At 37.5% G+C, this 17,876-nt stretch overlaps 1 protein-coding gene across 1 annotated transcript in view; it reads left to right on the top strand.

Annotated features, from left to right (window-relative positions):
* The window catches only part of LOC107719738 (propionyl-CoA carboxylase alpha chain, mitochondrial-like), a 73,339-nt gene that overhangs the window by 22,037 nt on the left and 33,426 nt on the right, over positions 1 to 17,876 (top strand). Inside the window, exons 7-14 of the mRNA XM_016527230.1 lie at positions 703 to 834; positions 4,721 to 4,757; positions 4,897 to 4,975; positions 5,808 to 5,910; positions 12,715 to 12,809; positions 12,924 to 13,074; positions 15,071 to 15,214; positions 16,998 to 17,072. Of these exons, the coding sequence (XP_016382716.1) occupies positions 703 to 834; positions 4,721 to 4,757; positions 4,897 to 4,975; positions 5,808 to 5,910; positions 12,715 to 12,809; positions 12,924 to 13,074; positions 15,071 to 15,214; positions 16,998 to 17,072 (816 nt within the window). The remainder of the gene's footprint in view (positions 1 to 702; positions 835 to 4,720; positions 4,758 to 4,896; positions 4,976 to 5,807; positions 5,911 to 12,714; positions 12,810 to 12,923; positions 13,075 to 15,070; positions 15,215 to 16,997; positions 17,073 to 17,876) is intronic.

Raw genomic sequence — 17,876 nt, 5'->3', positions numbered from 1 at the left:
TAAAACTGCACATTTTAGAGTGGCCTTTTATTGTGGCCAGCTTAAGGCACACCTGTGCAATAATCATGTTGTCTAATCAGCATCTTGATATGCCTCACCTGTGAGGTGGATGGATTATCTTGGCAAAGGAGAAGTGCTCACTAACACAGATTTAAACAGATTTGTGAACAATATTTGAGAGAAATAGGCCTTTTGTGTACATAGAAAAAGTCTTAGATCTTTGAGTTCAGCTCATGAAAAATGGGGGCAAAAACAAAAGTGTTGCGTTTATAATTTTGTTCAGTGTAGATAGATAGATATATATATATTACTGACCCCAAACCTTTGAAAGAACCTAAGTTCTTTAAGATCATAAGAAACATACATCAGTCATGTGTATCCAAACTTTTGACTGGTGCTGTGAACAAAAGTGGAATCAGATCATGATGCACAGCGGTGTATTATGACTAGAAGAGTACAGCTGGATCACGTAATGTGCAGGTGTGTTGAGGTTTGATGTGGGAATAAAAACTGTGGGTGTATGTTATGATGTACGATCAGATTATCTCGGAGTCATGCGAGTCGTGCAGCGTGACGTGACATTTTCTGATGGTTGTCTTAATAGATTTGATGCCTATAATCATGATTGGTACATAAGATCTGTTCAGAATAAATAACTTAGATGACATAAAATATGCCGCCTTATGAATTCTTCCTCTACAGGAGGCCGAGGGGGTAACCTTCATTGGTCCTGACACACATGCCATCCAGGCCATGGGGGATAAGATCGAGAGCAAACTCATCGCCAAAGCTGCCAAAGTCAACACCATCCCAGGCTTTGATGGGGTGGTCAAGGTCAGATCAACATTTGAGATATATTTATTTATTTATTTATTTTTATTTCTGTTCTCAATCTTTTCCCAAGAATCCATTAATTCTCACATACTTATGCTGTTAATCTTTAAAAGCATTTTAAACACTTTTTCTTTAGGCCTGCATCCAGATAGGTAGTTTATCAAAATTTGTAATAAAATAACAAAAATACTTTCCTAGCTGAGCTACAGTGCATATGTGGTGCAGGTAATGACATATGTTATATAGTATGTACAGTGCATACACTGCCATTCAAATATTTTGGATTGGTAAGATATTTGTTAATGTTTTTGAAAGAAGTCTCTTCTGCTCACCAAGAGTGTATTTATTTGATCAAAAATGCAATAAAAACAGCAATATTGTGAAATATTATTACAAATAAAAACCACTGTTTTCTATGTGAATATATTATAATAATGTGATTTATTCCTGTGATGCAAAGCTGAATTTTCAGCATCATTACTCCAGTCTTCAGTGTCACATGATCCTTCAGAAATCATTCTAATATGCTGATTTGCTGCTCAAGAAACATTTCTTATTATCATCATCAGTGTTGTGCTGCTTCATATTTTGTGGAAAGCCTAATAATTTTTTTTCAGTAGGAAGTTTAAAAGAACAGCGCCTATTTGAAATAGTTTTTTGTAATAATGAAAAGTCTTCACTTTCACATTTGATCTTGCTGAGTAAAAGTATTAATCTCTTTAAAAAAAAAGTTTTGCTGACTACAAAGCTTTGAACGATAATGTATATATAGCTTGTCTATAGAAAAAGCATTTAAGTTGAAATTCATGTGTTCCAGATATTTATTTGTCAGGTATTTAATTCATTTGTCAGTTAATTGTGTCATCAATATGCTGTTATGTTTAGGATCTTGCACAAAAAAGACAAATATTTTAGTATCTATGGCAGTTTAATTGGCATTGATCTTGGGTATGACTGAAGAAAGCTCGGACACATTTTACTAGGTCTTTTCACAGTTGCTCAGTCATCTAAAATGTAGTTGAATATTCTGTGGGGCTGTGTTTACCATGTATAAACAACTCTTGGCATACAGCGTCAGCAGTCTGTGCTGCCCAAGTCCACCGGAACATGACAGTGTGATGCAGTTTGTGGACAAAGGAGCTTTCCTCCTGCTGTCACCAGCCATGTGATCCACGACTAGTCAAAACAGACCCAAAGCATCAACTAGTGGCAGAAATAATCTAATAGACTGTGCAGCTCCTGCCATTTTCTGTTTTTCATGTCAACATTTTCATGTTGCACAGGAGCTGAATCCAAAGTGTTACGGAAAGACATGGTAAAGCAGGGAGGATTATTATTGAAAGTGCAGACTGTGATGTTCATCACAAAACAAATGGTTCTATAGACCTCACTAAGTTGCCTTATATACACTACCATCCCCAAACAGTATTTTTTTAAAAAGAAATTAATACTTTTATTTAGCAAGGATGTTACAACAGAACTCTGTTTTAAATCACTTTTGTTCTTTTGAACTTTCTATTCATCAAATAATCCTGAAAAAAAAAATCACGGTTTCTACAAACATATTAACAGTTTTCAATAATTTATATTAGAATTTTAATTTAATAATAACAAATGTTTGTTGATCAGCAGATTGGAATATTAGAATTATTTCTGAAGGATCATGTGACACTGAAGACTGGAGTAATGGCTGCTGAAAATGAATCTTTGCCCAACAGGAATAAATAATTTTATAGTATATTCACATAGAAAACAGTGTTGAACAATAGTGTGTATGTGTGTGTATGTATCCAGTCTTAAGTGTCAATTTTTCGAAATTGAGATTTATACATCACCTGAAAACTGAATAAATGAGCTTTCCATGATGTATGGTTTGTTAGGATAGGACAATATTTGGCCGAGATACAACTATTTGAAAATCTGGAATCTGAGGGCGCAAAAAGATTAAAATACTGAGAAAATTGCCTTTAAAGTTGTCCAAATGAAGTTCTTAGCAATGCGTATTACTAATCAAAAATCAAGTTTTGATATATTTACGGTAGGAAATTTAGAAAATATCTTCATGGAACATGATCTTTACTTAATATCCTAATGATTTTTAGCATAAAAGAAAAATCAATAATTTTGACCCATACAATGTATTTTTGGCTATTGCTACAAATATACCCCAGCGACTTAAGACCAGGGTCACATATATAGATGTGTGTATGTATGTTTATGTATATGTGTGTGAGTGTGTGTGTGTGTGTGATCGGTTGCAACGCATATAAAAAAGCTCTTAACCACAATAAAGCTACATATCAGTCCTCTAAGATGTCTTTAAACTAAATTCTCTTGTCTCCATTCCTTTTTCTCCCTCCCCCATCCATCTCCTCCTCCTGCCTGCTGTTTAAATGGCCTTTAATGGCCGTTTTGACACTTCCTGAGCTGATAGGGCTCTATAAAGCAAAGATGTGCCGCATGACACTCTGACTGTATGGGCATTACCATCTGTGAAAACCTCCTCAACGACCCTGATAACATCAGCAAACTGATCACAGTCTGACTCTCACACACACGTGAACATCGCTCCTTTAGTCCCTTCTGCTGGATTTCTCACCTTAGCTTAACTTCATTTAATGCTGGCGTAGAACTCTGCTGTTAATGTATTTTGACATCTGGTGAGAAAGAACATTTCAGTGATTGTTTCACTATTTCAATAATTGTTTGTAAACAACTATTTTGTCTCCGTTTTCAATTTGCAGTTGCATAATTGCAACAATTTTTTAAAGCAATTAAAGATGACCTATTGTCACTAAACGTGTTAAAATGACTTCTAACAGCTTGCAGTCTGAAAGGAATCACAGCAGCATTTTTGGCAGGAAAATATTTACAATTTGATTCTTTCAGTGTGCAAAAAATGTATAACATGGTCATTGCCCACTGTTTTAGATTAAATATGGCAGTCTTCCAAGTATTTAATATAATTTATTTATTTATTAATTTCTAATAATAAATTAATAAATTACAAATAATAAATGTATTAATTTCTAATAATAGATTAATAGATTAATTAATTTATTAAAAAAACGTATGTTCCAGAAATGTAACAGTGGGCCTTAATGCTCATTATTTTTTTAATGTTATGTACAACAAAGCACATTAGGTAATTCATAGATTAACTGTTCCAAATGAATTCTTTTGAAGCGTATTGATACTTTTATGCAGTTGCAGGTACTATACAAGTATAAGATTTGAATAAGGGTTTCTTCAAGTCACTTCAGTTAATGGTGTGTCAGGTGTTGATGCATTATTATTTTAATTAAAACAAGTCAATTTCAGTTATTTTCTTTTTGTTATACTGTTAAATGTTGTAGATCATATTTAAATCAAATTTAAATCACTTTTAAAATCATTGTGCATTTTTTTACCCTTACCTTCATGTATTTGTCCTACTTTTGTAATTATAGATATTATTGTTAAACCCTTGTCCCAGAGCCAGACTCATGGATTTTCCTCAATCATAAAATGATTAATTACATTCAAAATCGTAATAGTGGTCTTTTAGAAAATAAACTCCGATCCAAAATATCCAACTCATAGTTGAAGAATCAGTCCAATTAATCGCATCAGTCTTTTGGTTTCATAAGGTTAAAACAATTGAACATAATTATTATGAATATGAGTTGCTAATCGGGTGACTTTTGGTCAAATCTGAACATTTAACATTCAATCACAAAAACTGTCTAGGTAATAAAAACTATTATGCTATGTTGCTCCCCCTGCTGGATAAGATGAGGAACTGAATTGCCTTACGTGCTGCAGGCCACATCTCGGAAACAGATATGCATTTACTAAGCATTTACTAAGCAAGGTGATGTTTATTTATTTTATTTTATTTTTTCAGGATGCGGAAGAGGCTGTGAAAATTGCAGGAGAAATTGGTAAGAATCATTAAAATGGCGACATTATAATATTTTATAATATTTATAATTTATATAATATTATAATATTTTTCATCTATCAAGAATAAAGTAAAGTGATAAATAATGCGAACTCAGAGTTTGTGTCCATCTCTTGAAGGCTACCCTGTTATGATAAAGGCGTCTGCTGGTGGAGGCGGTAAAGGGATGAGGATTGCATGGAATGATGAGGAAACCAGGTGAGACATGAGAAAAGCAGATTCTGGGATGCTTTTAAGCAGATATCAGTACCAGCTGAGACCCTGTTAAGTAAGTTTTCTTTGGAGAGAGTCAGTCTAAGGTTCTTATTCAAGCAGTTCTAAGTTTTATTAGACTAATTGGTTAATGGGGAATGGAAACAAAGTGACCAGAATGTTACATTATTGTTTTTAATTTGTTCGTCCACATATACATGTATAAAACTAAGAGACACACTGTACATACACAAATAAACCCTTTGTTTAGATTCCCTCTCTCTCTCTCTGCTTTCCTCCCTCCTTATCTTCCTGTGTTCTTGAAAATATGAATAAAAACTTCAGTGGAACATGTTGCTGTAAATTGTGTCTTTTATTGGCTAAAGCTGAAGCCTGGCTTTTGTTTAAGCTTTAATTGGATCTTGAGAGGCAAAACAGTCACTTAAGCAATTCGGTGAGACCGAGACGGAGAGAGAGAGTGAGAGTCCTCAGGCAAATAGATGCTTATCTACTAAAGAGGAAGCCTCTTGCCACAAATGTCAAGTTCCCTTACAACTGCCACACATCCAGGCAGTTTAGCCAATTCAAGCAAGATCTGGTAGTTCACAGTCAGTTATTCTCTCATTTCTCTATAACTAGACATGAATGGTAGTTACTTCTAAAGTTAATAATAAAAAAACCTTATAAATAACTATAAACAGATGTTAATAACAAACGTGGTTTGAATCAAATATGAATAAGAACATGCAATTTTTTTTTTTTTAAGATTAGGAATTATAAATGTTGATTATTATTATAAAGCGATGAAGTCTTACTAAGTTTTGATATTTTGTTTCAGGGAAGGCTTTCGTTTTTCTTCCCAGGAGGCAGCATCTAGTTTTGGAGATGACCGTCTGCTTATTGAGAAGTTCATAGATAACCCCAGACATATTGAGATTCAGGTATTTACTGGATAATTGCCACCTTGTGTATATACGAACTTTTATGAATGCTTTAATAATATTAGAATAGTAGTGTAGTCATATATTTAAAGACTCAAAAATATTAAATAAATCCAAATGATATTTTAGTTCCTTCAAAATATTATGCGTAGATTCCAACTAGATTACACTCTGGATATTCTTTCAGCCAGGTTAATGAGATATCCACCGTAGATGCTTTTTTCAGTAGTCTTGAAAGAATTTGAAAAGTTTGGGGTAAGAAAGATTTTTTTAAATGTTTTTTTTTCTCTTTTGCTCACCAAGGCTGCATTTATTTAATAAAAAATACAGTAAAACTGCAATATTGTGAAATATTGTTACAATTTAAAATAACGGTAACACTTTACAATATGGTTCATTAGTTAACATTAGTTAATTACTATAGTTAACGTGAACTAAGTATGAACAATACTTCTACAGCATTTATTAATCTTAGCTAATGTTAATTTCAACATTTACTAATGCATTTTTAAAATCAAAAGTTGTGCTTGTTAACATTAGTTAATGCATGCGAATTAACATGAACTAACAATGAACAACTGTATTTTCATTAACTAACATTAACAAAGATTAATAAATACTGTAATAAATGTATTGTTCATTGTTTGTTCATGTTAGTTAATACATTAACATTAACTAATTGAACCTTATTGTAAAGTGTTACCAAAATAACTGTTACTAACCCCAAACGTTTGAGTGGTAGTGTATCTGCTGGACACTCGTAGTTAAAAATAGCCTCAGCCTGGCTCATGAATAGTAATTAGATGAAACCAGTTTGACCACCCATAGTTGTAACCGATTGGCTGAAAAGCAGTTAAGTGGGCACTAGCTGCATTGAGACCAATTCATTCAGTTTAAATTAAAATGTGTTCACTAAAACAAAGCAGCTAAAATATAATGTCCAAAATATAGAATAGAATAGAATTTATAACTGTGGTAACACTTTAGTATAGGGACCAATTCTTACTATTAACTAGTTGCTTATTCGCATGTATATTACTAGCATGTTGGCTGTTTATTAGTACTTATAAAGCACATATTCTGCATGACCATATTCTACAGCACATCCTTAATCCAACCTGTGAGAGGTAGACTAGTGTGGGTGCTGGTGGAGAACTGCGTCCTGTTAATACTGTTAAAGGGATCGTTAAAGGGAAATACTAAGTCATCAAAGTAATACCTCTTAAAGTCACAAGGGGGCGCTAATGGCTCTATATATATAGCCGGCCTTTTCTACAGCCGCCCCCACATTTGCTGTGTAAATGTGTAATTTAGATAAGGCACTAAGGTAAGGGATCATGTAAGTAAGGGGTAGTACTAAAGGGTAATCAATCTGGTAAAGCTGGGAGGCTGATGAGCCGGGTGACGGGACGAAGATACGTCTTATTCTTGACTTCCACTTCTGCAGTCCGGGCTCGGCTGACTGTGTCTCCATCTCCGTTTGCTCAGCAACTCTGATTCGGGGTATACTACTTGTGGCAAGGATGAGTCAGGCCGCCCCATGAGCAGCGTGTTGGGTGTGACTGGGTCAGGGTCCGCTATGTCTGAGGACGTATATCCGAGTGGCTTCGAATTGAGAATGCCTTCAATCTCAACAAGAACAGTACGCAGTACTTCCTCTGTCACAATTTGATCCCCTATAGTAGAACAGAGAGCTGATTTCAGCGATCTTATTTCTCTTTCCCAACAGCCTTCGAAGTGTGAAGCACCTGGGGGGTTGAACTTAAAACTAATCTGGTGGCTGGCTAATTGCTCATGGAGGGAAGGATGTAGCACAGCAAAATCTTCTTGTAGTGCTCTCTCGCCTCCTCTGAAGTTTGTACCTTGGTCAGAGATTATCTCAAATGGCTTGCCTCTGCGGGAGATGAATCTTCGGAGGGCCATTAAGAACGAATCTGTGTCCATCTGATAGAGCAGGTCCAGGTATACTGCTCTTGTTGTCAGACACTTAAATATGATAACCCATCGTTTCTCATGTCTACGCCCAATCTTGATGAGGTAAGGGCCAAAACAATCCACTCCAGTGGAGTAGAAGGCTGGTTGAAGTAAGCGCAGTCTTGAAGGAGTTAAGTCGGCCATCCTGGGAATGCTGGGTTGGCCTCTCCACTGTTTACAGCCTAAGCACGTTCTCTGGTGATGCCGAATAGCTTCTCGGCCTCTCAATATCCAGTACTTACGACGTACTTCAGCAAACACCCTCTCTGCTCCTGGATGGTGTAGAATTTCATCGAAGTCCTGGATGATGAGTCTGCTTAGGGGATGCTTAGGGTCGAGAACTATAGGGTGAATGGCGGATTCGTCTAGCTGCTCTGTTCGTCTGAGACGACCACCAACTCTGATGAGGTGGGTAGTGCTGTCATACTCTGGGGCAAGGCACAAGAGACGACTGCTCATCGGTAGAGGTTTACCTGACTTAAGATGAGCCATCTCGACTGGGAAACTATGGATTTGTGCTTGATGAAGGAGGGCTAGTTCGGCTTCTCTATAATGCTCAGCTGTTAGCACTTCCGTAGGGGTAGCCGCCCCGTGCAAGGCTCTTGCTTTAACTGCTAGTAGTTCCTTATAAGATCCAAATTGATTGCAATCAGGCAAGGCTGGGTTGGTGACAGGAACTGTAAGTCCACAGAATGTGAACTGTTTCAGCTCTGCATCTTCAGTAGGTAGCTGTAGGAGAGGACTCTGAGGCCACTGATCTGCGGGTAGGAGAAGGAATGATGGGCCTTGACTCCATCTGCTTGCCTTGGCTAACTCGGCCAAGGTCTTGCCCCTAGTGATGTCATCAGCAGGATTAGACTTTGAATCAACATAACGCCAATCCTTGGAGTCTGTTAACTCCTGTATCTCCGCTATTCTTGTTCCGACGAAGACTTTAAATCGACACGAGTCAGCTTGAATCCATGCCAACGTTACTTGACTTGGCTTCAGATGGGATAGAGTCCAGTACTTGAGGGACATTGCTGGCCCACTGTCTCGGATCAAATCCTCCTGTGGCTAGGAGGTCTCGCAAATTAGATGCCCGTGCCCTGGCTTCTTCTTGGGAATGGAAACTCTGGAGGAAGTTGTCCACATAGAAGTACTTCTCTTTACTTTCTCGGACATCTTCGCCTGGCTGACTATGGTCGATGACATGCTTTTGGAGGGCAAAAGTTGCGGATATGTATGCTCAGCCAATCCCAATGTCTCAGCTGTAAAGGCTTGACGAATCCTGAATGAAGTCTTGGGTTGGGATGCTGGCGACACTGTGAAGGTTATTGAAGCACCATGCAGGATGTGAAGGTCTTGTCTGACTGTACGTAGAACAAGCTCTTCGGGTCGACCAGTCAATCCGAGCTGCTGGGCCGCTGAATGAAGGAGGATGGTGCGTTCTGACCCGTCGTCCAAGAGGGCGTACGTCTCTAAGCATTGACTGCCATTTCTCAGGAGTACTTTACAGATCTTTAGTAAGACACGTCGACTTGTCGGTGGGCCGATCTAGATACAGTGTCTCTGTGGTCGTGTTCACCAAGCAATTCTATGAAGGTCCGACCTTAGGTGTCTCAGGCATCTTCACAAAGGATCTATCATTAACCTCGTGGAGGATGTACAGATGACGGCGATTACAACTCTTGCGGGGTGTCTTGAGGTTACACTGTGCAGCTTGATGGGCTCTTCCACAACGCCAACATCTCTTGTGTGATTGTATCCAATGCACTTTCTGATCTCTGTTAAGTCTCTGGAAATTGGCACACCCATTCAAGTAGTGGTCTTGAGCATCACAATATGGGCAGAACATCTTCCTGTCTCTGGGCTTAGGGTCGGAAGCTTCACCTGGCTTGTCACTGCTGTCTTTCTCTGTACCGAGGAAGATACTTGTGGCCTGCGTTGGCTGTCTCGTGTCTCTCTGGTGTCCCCTCTTGTGTGTGGGCATTGGCTTACTCATTGGAGGATAGAACCTGGTACTATCTTCTTGAACTTGCAGCTCAAACTCTAACCACACTGAGAGATCGAGCATGGTTGGGATGGGAACTTGTTGGGGATGGACAGACCGTCTAAAACTAGTCTGCAGATCATGTGGAAGCTTACACAACAGTCTTGATACATGGGAACCGCACGCTAACTCCATGTAGCCTTTATTCCCCAGCTGCTGAAGCATACTAACTAGAGAGCGAACTTTCAGTGCAAACATTCGGAAGGCTCTCACATCCCCTTGGCTGATGTTCGGACCGTCCATAAGCTCAGCTATTCTCTGAAGGGCCAACTGGTGAGGCTGTCCATACTGTTGGTTAAGTGCCTCCATAGTATCTGAGAAGGGGTATAATGAGTTGCAATAGGAAAGCACCATGCAGGATGTGAAGGTCTTGTCTGACTGTACGTAGAACAAGCTCTTCGGGTCGACCAGTCAATCCGAGCTGCTGGGCCGCTGAATGAAGGAGGATGGTGCGTTCTGACCCGTCGTCCAAGAGGGCGTACGTCTCTAAGCATTGACTGCCATTTCTCAGGAGATCTAGATACAGTGTCTGTGGTCGTGTTCACCAAGCAATTCTCTGAAGGTCCGACCTTAGGTGTCTCAGGCATCTTCACAAAGGATCTATCATTGACCTCGTGGAGGTTGTACAGATGACGGCGATTACAACTCTTGCAGGGTGTCTTGAGGTTACACTGTGCAGCTTGATGGGCTCTTCCACAACGCCAACATCTCTTGTGTGATTGTATCCAATGCACTTTCTGATCTCTGTTAAGTCTCTGGAAATTGGCACACCCATTCAAGTAGTGGTCTTGAGCATCACAATATGGGCAGAACATCTTCCTGTCTCTGGGCTTAGGGTCGGAAGCTTCACCTGGCTTGTCACTGCTGTCTTTCTCTGTACCGAGGAAGATACTTGTGGCCTGCGTTGGCTGTCTCGTGTCTCTCTGGTGTCCCCTCTTGTGTGTGGGCATTGGCTTACTCAATGGAGGATAGAACCTGGTACTATCTTCTTGAACTTGCAGCTCAAACTCTAACCACACTGAGAGATCGAGCATGGTTGGGATGGGAACTTGTTGGGGATGGACAGACCATCTAAAACTAGTCTGCAGATCATGTGGAAGCTTACACAACAGTCTTGATACATGGGAACCGCACGCTAACTCCATGTAGCCTTTATTCCCCAGCTGCTGAAGCATACTAACTAGAGAGCGAACTTTCAGTGCAAACATTCGGAAGGCTCTCACATCCCCTTGGCTGATGTTCGGACCGTCCATAAGCTCAGCTATTCTCTGAAGGGCCAACTGGTGAGGCTGTCCATACTGTTGGTTAAGTGCCTCCATAGTATCTGAGAAGGGGTATAATGAGTTGCAATAGGAGTCTGCAATCAACAGGGCTTCCTCCAACTTCAGGTGATCGACGAGAATCTGGTACTTAAATCTCTCTGTAGCGTCTGCTGGCAGAATGTTCTCCAAAGCGATGCGCAGACGGGAGAACTCTCTCGTATCTGGCTTCACAAAGTTCGGGATGATTGGAGCTGGTCCCCTATATGTACTCTTGACTGGGAGGAACACGTAACTGGGTCGTGCTGTAGCCACTTCTATGATCATCAACTCTGTCATAAGATCTATGGGGGAAGGACTGGTGCTGTGAGGGTTGGGCATGAGTTGGCGGTGATGTCATCTCCAGCTGCCGAAGCCTCTGTTCTAATTCATGCAGGCGATCTTGTCTGAATGACTCTACTGCACTGACACTCGGTCTCTGGGGTAGCTTGGATCTAGGCAGAGGGATGGGCCTGGCATCTGTTGTGATAGGCAGAGTATTTCAAAATAATGTTCTTTTTAGCAGCATCATATGACCCCTTTAAACTGAACAACTTACTAACTATTAATGAGCAGTAATTAGGAGTTTACTGAGGCAAAAGTTGTCGTTAATAGTGAGAACTGGACCTTAAAATAAAGTGTGACCATAAATGTTTACAGTTTAAGCTAACTTTCACCCAGACATTTACATTTATGAATTTTCGCTTTTATCCAAAGCATTTTCCATATTCATTTTTATCAGTTATAACTAGTTATGATTAATTATTCATATTTCCCCATGAGCTGATTCGTTACACCTTGCTTTCCCTGGGAATCAAACCAATGACCTTGGCATTGCTAGTGCCATGCTCTAATGTTTGAGCTCCAGGAAGGCCCACAAAATCATTCTGTTTATCAAATTAATGCTACACTTGGATTACCTTCTAGGTTGTAGGAGGTTATTTTTAATTGGTGTAGTGGTTAAGGCTCAGGGCTAGTAACTAGCAGGTTGTTGGCTCTATCCTCAGAGTCTTGACTTGTCATTGTGCCGTTAAGTAAACAGCTTAACCTCAGGTTGCACATTCTGCTCAACTAATTGTAAATAAAGCTTCTAGATTCAGTAACATTACTGGAGCTCAAACAATAAAACAAGGCACTAGCAACGTTAAGGTCATGTGTTTAATTCCCAGAGAATGCATAAATGGATAATGTATACCTTGATTGCAAAGTACGTCACTTTGGATAAATGCTTGTGAATGTTACAAACCTGTAAATTTGATTAAATTCTAGATTATAAAGCTAGATGCATGACAAATACATCATTTACTCTGTAGTTGTTTTTGGAAGAGTCTGGATTTTGAACCATCATATTTAAGTTCTTTCCCATTTTCCAGTGTGACTCTTTTACCGTATCTGCATCTTTCTCTACAGCAGAGATTATGTTGTCTACAGTGATGTGGGATTTTTTTGAGTGGGAACATTTCAGATATTTCTGCTAATGGTTTCTGTTGTTGTTTGCAGGTGTTGGCGGACAAACACGGCAATGCTCTGTGGTTGAATGAGAGAGAGTGCTCCATTCAGAGAAGAAACCAGAAAGTGGTGGAGGAGGCACCCAGGTTTGAGCAGTTTTTTTTTTAACTGAAGTCAACCTGAGCGTTGTTTTGATGCACAAAACAATTTTGATGTTTTGATGTCATTGTGGAAAAACGGGGAAAAATATGTCTGGTTAGCACCTTTCTGGACCCAGACACCCGGAGAGCGATGGGAGAGCAGGCCGTATCGCTGGCGAAAGCAGTGAAATACTCCTCAGCTGGCACTGTGGAGTTTCTTGTTGACACCAAGAAGAACTTCTACTTCTTGGAGATGAACACACGTCTACAGGTTTGTATGTGCATGATTATGTTTGAAACACACCCTTTTTGCTTTGTTGAAATATATGTTTTTGAAATGAGGAAAACCACAAGCAATTAATTATATTATAGCCTATTTGGGTGGCTTTTGTATATTGTGTTAAAGTAAAGGCTGAGAACCACCGCTATTGATGAACCGTAATATCTATTTTTTATTTATGATTATGGAATAATTAAGTGCTTGTGAAAGAGAGAGAGAGAGGGACCTTCGGGGCATAGAGGAGAAATAATAATGTACAGTATGTGGAAAATAATGTGTTTTTTTTTAACCTTAAACCGCATAAACACATTTCATTATCATATGAGCATCATCATATGACCCCTTTAACATATTTAACACTTTTGTATTATAGCCTTACATTTGCTGTGCAATTTGTCTGAGCCGCTCATGAACAACAAGGCAGACAGCCTTCATGAGAACTGTAAACTGCATTGTCTGCTCTGACCATTAGAAAAGTGTACTTTTACACTTGCCTTCAGAGAGCTTTAATCCATGCAATCATACACTTGCATTTCAGGTAGAATTAAATTAAATATGAAGGTCAATTATATATTAAGTTCAAGTGCATTAACAACTCTGACATTGAAAGAACACATAAAACCTGTCAAAATGAGAAAAAAAGTTTAATGTAATAAACATTACACATTTAAATGAAACTTTCTGTCTGTTCTGTCCCCTTATTTTGTCAGCTATAAGATCCAGAAACTCTTTGTAGAAAGGCTTCCATAGTTAAGAATTGTGCTCATGCTGTCATTAAATATCAAGGCCCTGTTGTAATTATGACAAAACTGCTTGATCAGTCTTTTTTTTTATCGACAGAAACTGGGAGTACGGATCAGGGATAAAACCATAAAGTTTTGTTATTTGAAATAAAATGAATGTTGACTGAAATAAAGTATAAAAACTTTTCAGTCAGCTGGTTTCCAAGGCAAATTTTCTCGTTTTAATTTAGTTTACCTTTATGTACTAATATTGACAAAACACAAAAAATTACTAAAACCTTACTTTCAAATTAAAATGAAAACAAAAAATAAAAAATGCTTCAAAATATTAATAAGAATAACGATAGTATATCAATGATAAAAATAACACTTTTGCAGATATATAGAATAATAATTAAAGTTTAAAGATCTGCATAAAAACAAAAAATGATCATCATTTAGATTTTTGTGTGTTTTTTTAATGTTTAAATAAGAGTTAGATTATAGTAATAATAAAAAACAATAATTTTATTTAATTATATACAGTGGGTACGGAAAGTATTCAGATATATATATAAATACATTTAACTGATCCCGCGGCCTCCTTGAAAAGGAGTGGGCCCTGGTTGGGAGCTACTGGTTTAATGTGTGATGACATGATCTGCATTTAAAGAATACATTTAAAGAACGCATGCAGACCTAACCTAGTTAATACAACAGGAATGATCACGATTAGAAGATCTCAAATGTATTACGTGACACATAAAAAAGAACACAACCCAGGATGACTGTTTGGAGAGATGACTTGAAGTCATGTCCGTGCATGAGCACCACGGCTGAAAGTGTCCGAGCACATGCACTATCTAGTAAGTTAGTATGTCGATCTTCATCATCATTTCACTTGCCACCTCACTAGAACCCAGAGCCACAGAGGACATCAAAGTGTCTATAAAGCTCATTAGTGTGGACCTCCAAGGAAAACACGCAGCATGAGGAAGGGTAGCATTTGCAGGAAAAGGGTTTAATATTTCCGCTCGGGGTTAATGACTAGTTGTTAGCGGTGCTGTCTGGTTAACGAGAGTCTCTTAAACAACTATGTAGTGTTTGAGTGTGTTTGGTGGGAGGTAATTTGTTGCCTTTTAATTCTGATGATAGATTCCAATTTTTGCTTATTTCAGTAAAATGAGATTGACACTGCGTTTACAGTTACGTTTGTAGACAGTTGTTCATGTCATAGGATGTTAGTGAGTATGTCTTTCTCTCAGGTGGAGCATCCTATCACTGAGTGCATCACAGGACTGGATCTGGTGCAGCAGATGATCCTCATCGCAAAGGGCTACAAACTCCAGCAAAAACAGTCTGACATACCTATAAATGGCTGGGCCATCGAGAGCAGAGTCTATGCTGAGGTAAACCAACAAACAATCAATACAGTGACTAAAGTTCTTAGTATTTCTCAGACCAGTGATGGGCCAATATTTCAAAATATTTTTTACAATATGTTTTTCAAATATCTTGTCAATTGGGTTATTGTACAAAATGTAATTTTAGCAATTTTGCACATTGTTCATTTGTGATTTATTTAATTTAATTTATTTTTTTTAAATAATATATATATACTGTGTGTATGTATATATATATATATAGAGAGAGAGAGAGAGAGAGAGAGAGAGAAATGCAAATAATTGTATAATTTTTTCTATATATATATTTAAATATACCCTCCCATTCAAAAGTTTGGGGTCAGTAAGATATTAATGCTTTTATTTAGCAAAAATTTATTAAATTGATCAAAAAAGACAGAAAAGACATTTAAAAAATGTTACAAAAGATTTCTATTTCAAATAAATGGTGTTTTTAACTCTCTATCATCAAATATATGAATAAAAAATGATTAAATGTTTCAAAAAATAAAATGTATCACAGTTTCCACAAAAATATGAAGCAGCACAACTGTTTTCAACATTGATAAAAAGAAATGTTTCTTGAGCAGCAAATCATAAAATGATTTCTGAAGGATCATTTGACACTGACTGGAGTAATGGCTGCTGAAAATTCAGCTTTGCATCACAGGAATAAATTAACAGTTATTTTTAATTGTAATAGTATTTCACAATATTACTGGTTTTTTTTCTGTGCTTTTGATCAACCAGACGCAGCCTTTGTGAGAATAAAATCTTACCGATCCCAAACGCTGGAACAGTAGTGTACACAAAGTCCTGGGCAAAAAAAAATGATATGCACATGATATGCTTCACAAAATTTGTTTTTAGACCGTTATTTACATTTTTGTGCTAGTGCAAAATATAAGTTTTACTACAGCAGGAATATATACTACAATGGGATGTTGGTATGGAGGTATGACGAGATCTGATCTCGCTATCATTGAGTCTGTGATTACATCTGATGAATTCTGTGAAGAACATACCCAGGTGACATTTCAGCCCAGAATAAATAAGGAAAAAAATACATTGTTTCACATAAGTGGTCTTAAAATGGAATTCATTGACTTCATGTGTCATTATTTTAATGATCATTAAGGTTCAGACTTTTTTTTTGTCTGTTTTTGGGGTGAAATCGGATGATCTCATGATCTGGACATGTTATTGACAGATTTGGCCACATATTTGTTTTTTATCTTGAGTAGGTCCTGTCCTATTAAATGATTTGTCTTCATGAAGATGGATTATCCCGCCATAAAATGACATTGAATGCTTTAATGTTCAGCTTTGAGATGATTTTCCTTTGCATTTTGGTTTAAGTGGGATGCACAGCATTTTCACTCCTTCAAGAGATCTGCTTAATCCTGGACTCATCTTAATCTGTGTCTAACAACCGGTCTTTTGTGTGCTCAGGATTATTATAGTCAGACATTTAATAAGCCTGAATAACACCTAATCAGATGATGAGAATATTGAATTCATCTATGTTCAGTGAACTGGTTCCAGCCCAGTGTGGGTCTTGTGTCTCATCTCATGATGTTAAAATGTGCCCGCATGACCCAGTCTGGATGGCAGAAGAGTTTATGCCCACCAAAGAGGAGAGAAACCACATAGGCCATCTTAACTCGGCTTAACTGAGCCACAGTTTGAATCGAGTTAAGACAAACTTTAAGGACAGACACTTGACCTCTTGTTTCCTGTGTTTTATTTGAGAACTAATATTTCCTCTCTTTATCTCTCTCTTTTTCAGGATCCGTACAAATCATTTGGTCTCCCATCCATCGGCCGGCTGTCACAGTACCAGGAGCCACTCGACCTGCCCAATGTTAGTACACAGATCTGTTTAGCCCGTTTGTTTTTTCCTGTTCTCTTGTGCGTGTGTAGTAGAGACTGGGAACAGCTTGAATCACAAACTAAGAAATGGTTATAAAAACTGAAACAGAAGTGAAACAAGTAGTAGGAAAGAGGAGAAATAAAAAGCGATACTTATTATAAACTTATACATTTTAACATTATAAACTATAATTGGTATGATTTGAGGTATATTTGTTTCCTTTTAATCCTTTGAATGTAAATCGTATTTATTTGATCTCTGTTTGTTTTAAAAGTTAACGTGAGTGACAGATATTTACAGTGTAACTGGTAACTAGCATACAAGGGTCTAGGCTGCAAGATTGGGGCTAATTGTAGCACTGTATTCTAGTTTATTTTGCCAAAAACGAACATTTGTCCTAAATCAAGCCATATAAAGTTAAAACTATAATATCATTAAACAAAGTTAATATATTATTACTTTAATTTTTGCTTTACTTTCTATTTGAGTTATAGTAGACAACATTTTATTGGGGCAATATTGTAACATTCTGATTTCTATATAATAAGGCCTTTTAATTGTAATAATAATAATAACAGTTTATATATATATATTAGTATATATATATTAGTTCATATATATATATATATATATATATATATGTATATGTATGTGTGTGTGTGTGTGATTCAAAATATGACAGATTATTATGAAGTTGTCTCTGAGTTAAGGACAAATGGAAAAAAAAATGCCTCCAGTCCTCTTTACTGTACATAATTAAGCGATTTAGTATGTTTGAGTGAGATTAAATGTGTT

The sequence above is a fragment of the Sinocyclocheilus rhinocerous genome, unplaced genomic scaffold, assembly GCF_001515625.1.
Source record: "Sinocyclocheilus rhinocerous isolate Xijiao unplaced genomic scaffold, SAMN03320098_v1.1 scaffold721, whole genome shotgun sequence".
NCBI lineage: Eukaryota > Metazoa > Chordata > Actinopteri > Cypriniformes > Cyprinidae > Sinocyclocheilus > Sinocyclocheilus rhinocerous.
The sequence above is the reverse complement of the archived record's forward strand: the minus strand, read 5'-3'. Positions and strand labels throughout refer to the sequence as shown.